Source organism: Pseudochaenichthys georgianus, chromosome 15 (genome assembly GCF_902827115.2).
Source record: "Pseudochaenichthys georgianus chromosome 15, fPseGeo1.2, whole genome shotgun sequence".
Taxonomy (NCBI): Eukaryota; Metazoa; Chordata; class Actinopteri; order Perciformes; family Channichthyidae; genus Pseudochaenichthys; species Pseudochaenichthys georgianus.
In genome coordinates this window covers 14724321-14733755 of record NC_047517.1, presented here as the reverse complement: position 1 = coordinate 14733755, position 9435 = coordinate 14724321, and the positions used below count along the sequence as shown (strand labels likewise).

The following is a 9435-nucleotide window of genomic DNA, read 5'->3' as shown; positions in this document are numbered from 1 at the left end:
TTTTACATTCACACAATACATCTCAAATTATGATGCAATACTTTAAAAAAAGAGGCAGGACCATAAGGAACCAATAGTAGTGTTTGAATTTGTCCCATGACTGGCGGCCAATTTGAAGACCCTGGTTGCGTTCCGATAATCCAAAAATCACCTCCTAAATTCTAACCCTGGCTGCAGTCGGATAGTTTAAAAATCAGCTCCTAAATTCTAACCCTATCGTCTATTCCTTGACCTCTGAGTGAAACGTCACGGGGTTAAGGGATAGTGGATAGGAGAATTCAAAAGGATTTAGGAGAAGAGACTGCGGTACTTTAGAGAATCCGAATGCACTTTCACTATCCGACGTGTTTATGATGCGCCAGTGGACGTCATTGTGTGCGTCTGCTGCTGTGGGGAAACCATGGAAACCACAGTTTTCTATACAGCGGACTACAACATGGATGTTTAATAAGAACGACGGACTCATCGAGAGACTCTGCACCGTGCTCTGATGCTGCTGCTTTGCTTTATGAACGTGGACAACAGAGAAACATATTCTTCATGACCAAAGTTGGAATTGAAATAAAAAAGGAAAGTGAAACTTATGCTCATCACCCTCTCCCTCCGGTCCACATTAATACAAATGATCTCAATACGTATGATTGTATGAACTAAAGATCTTAAAATCAATACAGATGTATTTATTATAAACGTTAGTCCTTAACATCTATCACTGTGTATATCACCATTCAAACATATTTTAAAAGTTGAACAAACCCCACACAGCTCAGTGAAATGTTGACTTTATTTGATAATTTTAGTAAAAACTAACGTTCATATTTCTCTCTTTATTATAATACTGATGAACGTTCAAAACAAAGCACTTTGGCAACTTACCACATACGTTTTAAAATGCTTAATAAGCACCGTAACTTTCATGATATAATTTCTCGGTCATAATCGTTTGTTTCCGTGAACAGCCGACTGTTGAGTGACGGTAAATGCTGCGGCTGCAAGGCATTGTGGGGCAGCATTTTCTCCTCTCCTTTCGGTAACGGCCCCTACACACGGCGGCGTGCGTTGCCGCTTCAACGCTTCTGCCCATTCACTTTGAATGGGGTGACGTCACGATTCGCCGAACTGCATTGTGGGAGCAAAGCGTAGCTTCTCTCGCGGTGCTCGCTGCAAAAGTAGAGCAATGTTCTACTTTTGCCGCCTCGACGGAGGCGTCAGCCAATCAAATCCCTCGTATGAAAATATGACAGTACAAGCACTAGCCAATCAAACCGCGTGTATGTTGGGAGAGCCAGACCGCAGTTATTTCCCATATGTCAACAACAGGAGGAGAAAATGATCGTGGCGGTAGGGAATCACCCGGTACTCTATGACCAGTCCCTCTTTACATACAGGGATACAAACCGGAGGAGCCAGGCATGGGGGGAGGTTGCAGAGACAGTGGGTGAAACTGGTAGGTTTTCGCTTGTTTGGGGAGTTTATATCCAGTGCACTTCGTTTGAATGGACAGCTAGCAAGCATAGACAGTATATTTAGCCAGCATGGATGCAGCATGAATGCTTTGCTTTGTATGTCCGGGGCGGGACATTCATGTGATTGGTTGTTGGTCGTGTTGCTCGCGTTGACTCCCCAAGCTCAAGACACGCCCACCGCCAAGCGGCAACGCACGCCGCCGTGTGTAGTCCTAAGCTAAAGGAGGTTATAAAGGAAGTTTGAAACCTCCTTTCCTTTCATTTAGAGAATTGGAACGGCACTTATCATGGCTGCCAGTGACGCACTTCCGGGTCATTTCACTCCGTTACGGTACGTCCACACAGCAGCTTGCGAATCTTCCACCGCTTCCAACGCTTCTCTGCCCATTGACTTTGAATGGGGATGACGTCACTTTGCCTCGCTTTTTCGCCGAACTGCATTGTGGGGGAGCGAAGCGAAGATTTCCAGGATTTCCAGGATTCAAAAGTTGAGCAATGTTCAACTTTTGAAGCTGAGCTGGAAGCGTCAGCCAATCAAACACGTTTATGCAAATCTGACAGTAGAAGCGCTAGCCAATCACGGAGCGTCCACACTACAGCTTCAAAAAAAACTTGGAGCTGGGCGTGTCTGAAGCTTGGGGATTTTATTCAAGCAACGCGACCAACAACCAATCACATGAATCTCCCGCCCCCGACATACAAAGCAAAAACCCCCAGGGATTTTATGGGAACAATATATATATATATATATATAAACTCCCCAAACAGGCGAAAACCTACCAGTTTCACCCACTGTCTCTGCCACCTCCCTCCATGCCTGGTTCCTCCGGTTTGTATCCCGGTAGGTGAAGAGGGTCTGGTCATACAAAACCGGGTGTTTTGCTACGGCGATAATTAGTTTCTCCTCCATCTTTTTTTGAAATATAGAAATGAACGGCGGGATATCTCTCCCAGCTTAGACGCGGTTTGATTGGCTACGGCTTGAGCTGTCAGATTTCCCGAAACGGGATTTGATTGGCTGGCGGTGGCTACTCCGGCGTCGGACCACTATGCTACCCACAATTCAGTTCGGCGAAAAAGTGAGGCAACGTGACGTCACCCCATTCAAAGTGAATGGGCAGATTGAAGCTGTCGACTAATTGCTAATTAGGTAATGGAAACTTGTTAAAATGCAAATGTTGCCTGGAGGAGGCAACATCGTACCATTATGGTCAATTGTAAATGTTGCCTTGAGGCAACACCGTACCATTATGAATTCACCATGATATTGTGGTATTGTGTGTTTAGGTATAAACTGTTCAAAAGCATACCATTCATCATAGATCTCTACAATTTAACCAAGATACATTTGATGTTAAAGCGAACCCAACGATCTGTGCAAAGATGGGATAAGAAAAAGAAAGAAACAGTGCAGGTTACCTGCCCAAGTGTCGTGCATGCATACAATAAAAGTATGGGATGAGTGGATCTTCTAGACTCGCTGATTGCAAAGATCAGGTCAGGGAAGTGGCATCACAAGATCCTGTTGCACAAGATGGATTCCACTCTAGTGAATGCGTGGCTCTTGTACCGCAGGGACTGCAAGGACTGCGGCATCCCCAAGAAAGAAGTGTACAGCCTGCTGAAATTCAAAGCTTAAGTTGCAAGTTGTCTTTGCAACGAGAGGAAAGTCTTGAAAAAGAGGGGGAGACCATCTCATAATGTTGACAGAGACCTGGCTGAGAAGAAGCACAGAGGTTCTTCCTCATCAGTGCCATCAACACATGTGCATCAAGACCACACTGACCATTGGCCTGTGTGGGTGGAGAAAAAGGGCCGGTGCAAATACCCTGGCTGTAAGGGTGAAAGTGCAGTGATCAAAGTGTGTCACGTACCTGTGCTTCACTGCTGACAATAACTGCTTCATGAACTTCCACAAGCAGTCAGTCTATTTTGTCAAATGGCTCAATAAAGTTTGATGAAAGAGGCCTAGGCTCTTCGCATATTTATTCCTAAAGGTTGTTTCACAATGTTGCCTGCAGGCAACATTGTGACATGTGACATGTAATCTGACATGTAATCTTGTTAAAATATAAAAAATAACGATTTTCACATTTTAATTGGCATGTAATTTAACCTGTTGAGGCTATTTAGTATTTTCCATGTGTTTTAAATACATTTTGATCAAATTTGAAACAATAACTATCTTTTTTCATAACTTACCATTATGGTACAGTGTTGCCTCAAGGCAACGCACCCCAAAAAGTACCCCCAAATAATTATTTATTTAAAATGTCTTTAGATTATGTTTATTTGGTCTATTATATTACAAAAAAAACCTCCAAACATTTGTTTCCTAAATGGCATCATAGTGTGTACCATAGAGGGTTAAATCTGCCAAACATCCTTGTGATCTTATTTACAAAGAACTTAATGAGGCAGTGTATATCTTTTTTATTTCAGTTCAATTGACAACAAAATGTGTACCCCTCCATGAAGTCACAATTCAACTACTAAACAACACTCTTGGTGCTGGGTGGGGGCTTTTCTCGCAAAACACTGTAAGTAACCCTTTAAGCTCTTTATGTAATTGAAATTGTGCACAGTCACATGCTATGGCATTGGTTATGAAAGAAGGACTCCTATGCTTCATTAGAAACAGTGGGCCTCTTGTCTCCGCTGCTTACAAACGTCTTGATAAGCTTGTTCTGCATTACACTAATCTTTAAAGAACATTCTCTGCCCAAAGAAACAACAGTTTGAAGGGATGCTTTAAAGACTAGTTATTTTGTCAGTGTTTCATTGATTCTTGTTGCTTGTCAGGGCTCAGTATACGTTTATATTAGGATGACTTTAACCATAAGGAGCGTTTACCATATCGCAGCATTCAGCTGGTATGCTTTTGTTGTGAAGAATCTCGCTGCTAAGGATGGAGAGCAGTTACCACCAGGAATCTTTGTGTATGGGGGACCTTGGAAGTACCTTACCTTTTTGAATTTGGTGAGTACAATAACATCTAAAGCACATTTGTTAGACATTTTCAACATTAAGTTAATGGTAAACGATAAGTTTGCTTTCAATATTCCAGTTATTACAAATGTTATTCTTTGGAGTGGCGGCACTGAGTGATCTACAAGCTGGTAACAAGGCAGAGAGTGCTCTGAACAGATGTAAAGACCTTCTCTTCTCTGTCTTTGCATTCCCTGTTGGCACGGTGAGAAACACAAAACACTTCCATACTTTGTTAACCATAAAAAAAGAATTGTGCTACACATTAACTCCCTATTGTTCTGTGTTTTTCCTTTAGTTTGTTGTTATACTTTTCTGGACGATCTTTGCCTATGACAGAGAATTAGTCTACCCAGCAAGCATTGACACTTTCTTTCCTCCGTGGATGAACCACGCGATGGTGTGTTAAGTTAACCTGTATTTTTAACAAACTTTTATAAAAAAATCCCCATTCTCTTGTCATAATCCATCACTCTCACTAATGAATTATCCCCACATTGTTTTCTCAGCACACACTTGTCCTTCCTTTTTTACTCGGAGAAGTGGTGGTGCAGCCTCACATCTACCCACAGACAAAGCATGCACTGCAAGCATTAGGAGGTGTGGGTGCGGCCTACTTATTTTGGTAAGTGTTGAGTCAGCACATTCTGCACAATCATTACAAAAAAAACACTATATCATAGCGGAATCTTGATTTAACATCTTTCATTTTAAACATGACGCAGTCTTATTATTGTTTTAATGCAGCAAAAAGTAAATCAGTGTCTCAATGTGTCTAATTTCGTACTCTTACTTGTCTGGACTAGTCCATTGCAGAACCTTGAGGGGTAACTTTGAACCTTCAGTTGGCTCACATACCTTAATGCTACCTTTTTTAAGTAATTCTTGTGCTGTTACAATCTTACAATCAGTGTTGTCAGTTTTAGTGGGTGGAAGCTATGTGACTAAATGTTTCCACAAGAGAAATTGTTCAAGAGACAAGACTGTACAAGTTGTTCTGACAGATACAGTAATGCAGTTTCACTTTTTTCTCTCTCTTTACATATTCTGCAGGATTATATGGGTGTACTTGTCAGTGGGGATTTGGGTGTATCCCCTTCTTGCACACTTCAGCACACCTGGTCTGGTGGGCCTCTTCTTTTTCAACATGTCTGTGGTAGTGTTGCTCTACCTGCTAGGAAACAAGCTCAACAGCCACTTCTGGAGTAAGACACATTAAGTTTATAAATGGACAAAAACATAGGTCTACAAGTTTATTTGTGTTTAATCTCTCCCTTTTGTCTCCTTTACTCTAGGTAAGGACGTGACCAGTGGTGGACACTAACTTTACATTACTATGTACAGTTACTCAACATGATATCAAGTTATGTTCTTCAGTTCAATTTTGTCATACTTGTACTTTGCTAGAGTATTTCCATATCCTGCTACTTCTGCTCAAATACATCTCAGCTGAAAATATTGCACTTTTTACTCAACGACATATATCTGATTATTTTGAAGCTCCAGAATAAGAATACAAAATATAATGACAAAACAAAAATGTTACTATAACATAATTGATCCCTTCACAAAAGCTACCAGGCAGTATATATAAGTACTTCAAAAACAAGCCCCTTCTTTACCAGCTGCAACATCGAAGTGATCAACACAGTATACATCAATGATGATATTTAAATAATAAAGTATATACTAATACTGAATGAATGCTTTTACTTATGGTACTTTGTGTTATTTGAAGCTTGTTCTTTACTTTCTATTCAAAACATTTAGCTAAACGCTACATTGTGTAGCTAAATGCTACTGTTTAGCTTAGTGCTACTGTCTAGCAAGCAGTAAACAACTGTTTAGCATTTAGCTTAAAACCTAATTAGCAATTGTCCATCTGTTTCAACTGTGGTCTCAGCTGCTGTTCAGGAAAGTTATATAGTCTCACTTAAAATGGTCTATTATGGGCTGAAGCTGCGTACAACAGCTAAATTACACATCAAGTTTTAAGGTAAAATTACATTTTACAGCTCAACAAACGGGTATTAAACATGGCATGTACACTTGAGTAAAGCAATTTAAAGCAAGCATAGTAAAGCCAGTTCTACTTAAAAGCAACTTCACAAGTTATGCCTTTTTCTATATATTCATTATCATATGAAAAGAGATGAATGTTGAATGTATGATATCAGTGGCTGTTTTTCACAAAGTATACAGTGAGGCAAAAGGAAACAGTTAGTATTCACCATCAGCATCATCATATCCATTATAGGCGCCATTCACTTCTCCTCCACACAAGGGGAGGACATTCAATAATCGTTTTTCAATGTCATGTTTGACCTGAATAAAGTGCATGTTTTCCATTATCATGGAACATCTGGAGGCAGGAATCGCTTGACTTGTGGTATCCAAAACAAAATGCAGAGTAGCCTTGATTTGGTGTCATCACAACTCCAAGGATAAATCCAGGAATAGCAGTATGCTGTCAATATATTACGGTATTTGGCCTTGTTTTTTTTATTTGAAAGAAGATCAGGGACCACGCAAGTCTCTGTAGCATTTAAGATGGTGGAGATAGTTTGGATCTGCATCGACCAATCCAACTGAAAGGATCCTTGCCAACAATTGCACGTCTTGTTCGCTCAGATCCTTCTGCTGAAGAAAGCAATGTTAAATATGTCCTCTCAGTTATTGTAAACAACAATCATTTAACTTAGTTTGGTTACTTACTTTCTTGTTGTTGGGAAGGGATTCAGATAGTTTTCTTTGAGATTTAATTCCCTGTCAACGAAAAATAAGTTTTATTTCTGAGCAACACATCTTATTTCCTACTATTCCTACTATTATTCCTACTATTTTCCTACCTAATTCTCTAGCAGCTGGGTGCAGTCTTTAAATGTCTATGTATGTCTAATTATTTTTCTAAATAAAATTAAAAAAACATAAAACAATGTACAAGGAGAATGTACTTCTGTATTACTCACCTCTTTGAGTCCTTTGGAAAAGCACATTATGATGAAGAGGAGGCCAACAACCGTCTGAACATGTTAAAAGAAAATACATGTCAATATTACATAAATGACAGTCCTCTTTGGACAATTAGTTGACATAAAAGGAATAAAGATCATGTAAAAGAGGTTTTTACTTACTCCCAGCAATTGCAACATTTTTATTTCTCTTGGTTATTTCCTGCTTCTGCGTTGATTTGTAACTTATGAGTGAAAAAGTTCTTCCTGCTCTGAGACACCACAGTGCGTAGGTCCAAAGGGAGAAACCCATGAAAAACCAGCAATACAGGAAACACAGGATTTTAACAAGCACCTGTTGTTACACCTGAAAGATGTTAATGATCAGGCACATGGGGTGTTACGCATACGTCTGCGTAGAATGGGCTGTTATTGTGAATAGAGGGCTATCATTGCCTGTCAGTGTTAACGCCGTGGGATGTTTTGAATGTCTGTCACCTGAAAATAGCAACAAAAGAAAAGAGTTACGAGTCGACTGGCGCGTGATCTATGATCTCAGATTGCAATGCAGCATTGAGAAACATTGGAAAAAACACGAGTTGAATCACAACCCGTCCATATAAATTCCATACCTGACCTGTTTTAGAAGTGTATTGATTAAGGAAATAATGTATTGGGGTTAAGATGTTCTGTAAACACACTCTTTAACTTAAAATAGTATAGCTCACTTTTAATAGTAAGTGTAGTTAAGCAATATACTTGTGAGTACAGTTTTGAGCTACTTGTATTGTACTTGACCTATATTTAATTTCACTTTATACCTGACCTTAAGTGCATTGATTGAAAGTAAAAATGTATTGGATTAGATTTAACCCTATTGTCATTGCACAGAGTACAAGTACTGAGACAACGAAATGCAGTTTGCATCTAACCAGAAAGTGTGAGTTATTCTTATATGAATATGAATATATACACATGTGACAGAAAGATGCTGATGTATTTACACAATGAACATTATAAGGAGGTATAAACATGATTAACAGCAGTATAGAACATTTTTTAGAAAATACACTATGGATCAAGTATAAAAATATACATTATAATTCAGACACTATCATCAGAATAAATATGAGTGTACTATAGACCGTTATTGGCATTTTAAATAATATGAGATAATAAGATGTTCTGTAAAACACTGTTTAACCAAAAATAGTCAACCTTCATTTTAATTGTAAGTGTAGTAAAGCAATTTAGTCATGTGACAGTTTTAAAGTACTTGTAATGTTTTGAGTGGCCTATATTTAATTTCACTTTATACATTTACTCAAAATTTAAGATAGAACATTGTAGTTTTTACTTTTGACAATGCATTTATCCTACTGTTCTAGTTACTTTAAGTTCAATTGAAAATATAAAATACAATACGTTGGTATAAAGTGTCAAACAGTATGAGATCTTTCAATTAAGCTCCACCATGGACCTGATCCAAATATATATATATATATATCTTAACATGTAAATACATCAGTCTAACAATCCCAAATCTATAGAGGATACTCGCGCAATATTTCAGTGATTCAGGTACCTTTATTAAAGAAAGTATTTGATGCTTACTTATATTATACTTAATATTGTATTTATTAATTGTTAATTACTACAATAACAGATAGTTCCAATCTCCCCAGTTAGAAGCAAATATGATTTTAGTGTTGTGCTATGGTCAAATCAAACACTTGGTCTTTTGATATTCTTTGGGTTACTAGCAGGTTACTAGCAGCTAGTATTGAATGAACACATGACCTCCCTTTTTCATAAAAACATACAGGGTTAGGGATATATTATATGAGTGATCTTTTTTAAACGTCCACTAGAGAGAGACACATGTTTCAATTACCTTATTCTTATTGGACATTTTTAAGATTGAATCGTGTCTTTGAAAAGCAAATTAGATTCAGCAGATGAATCCATTCAGTAGAAAATTGCAAAAGGTCAACAAACATTGTTAGACAAACATGTATATTATAGTACAG

At 38.5% G+C, this 9435-nt stretch overlaps 1 protein-coding gene and 1 long non-coding RNA gene across 2 annotated transcripts; one reads left to right on the top strand and one right to left on the bottom strand.

Moving 5' to 3' along the window:
* Positions 1-4292: 4292 nt before the first annotated feature.
* On the top strand, positions 4293-5673 carry LOC117459394 (androgen-dependent TFPI-regulating protein). Its single transcript, XM_034100176.1, has 5 exons — positions 4293-4445; positions 4534-4659; positions 4753-4854; positions 4964-5079; positions 5508-5673. Exons 1-5 carry the CDS (start codon positions 4293-4295, stop codon positions 5671-5673), a joined length of 663 nt encoding a protein of 220 aa, XP_033956067.1.
* Positions 5674-5706: 33 nt separating this feature from the next.
* On the bottom strand, positions 5707-7818 carry LOC117460100 (uncharacterized). The gene is made up of 4 exons (XR_004553598.2): positions 7589-7818; positions 7424-7477; positions 7170-7220; positions 5707-7094 (listed from the first exon to the last, which is right to left on the bottom strand). It is a non-coding gene; the product is annotated as an uncharacterized lncRNA (long non-coding RNA).
* Between the last annotated feature and the right edge of the window lie 1617 nt (positions 7819-9435).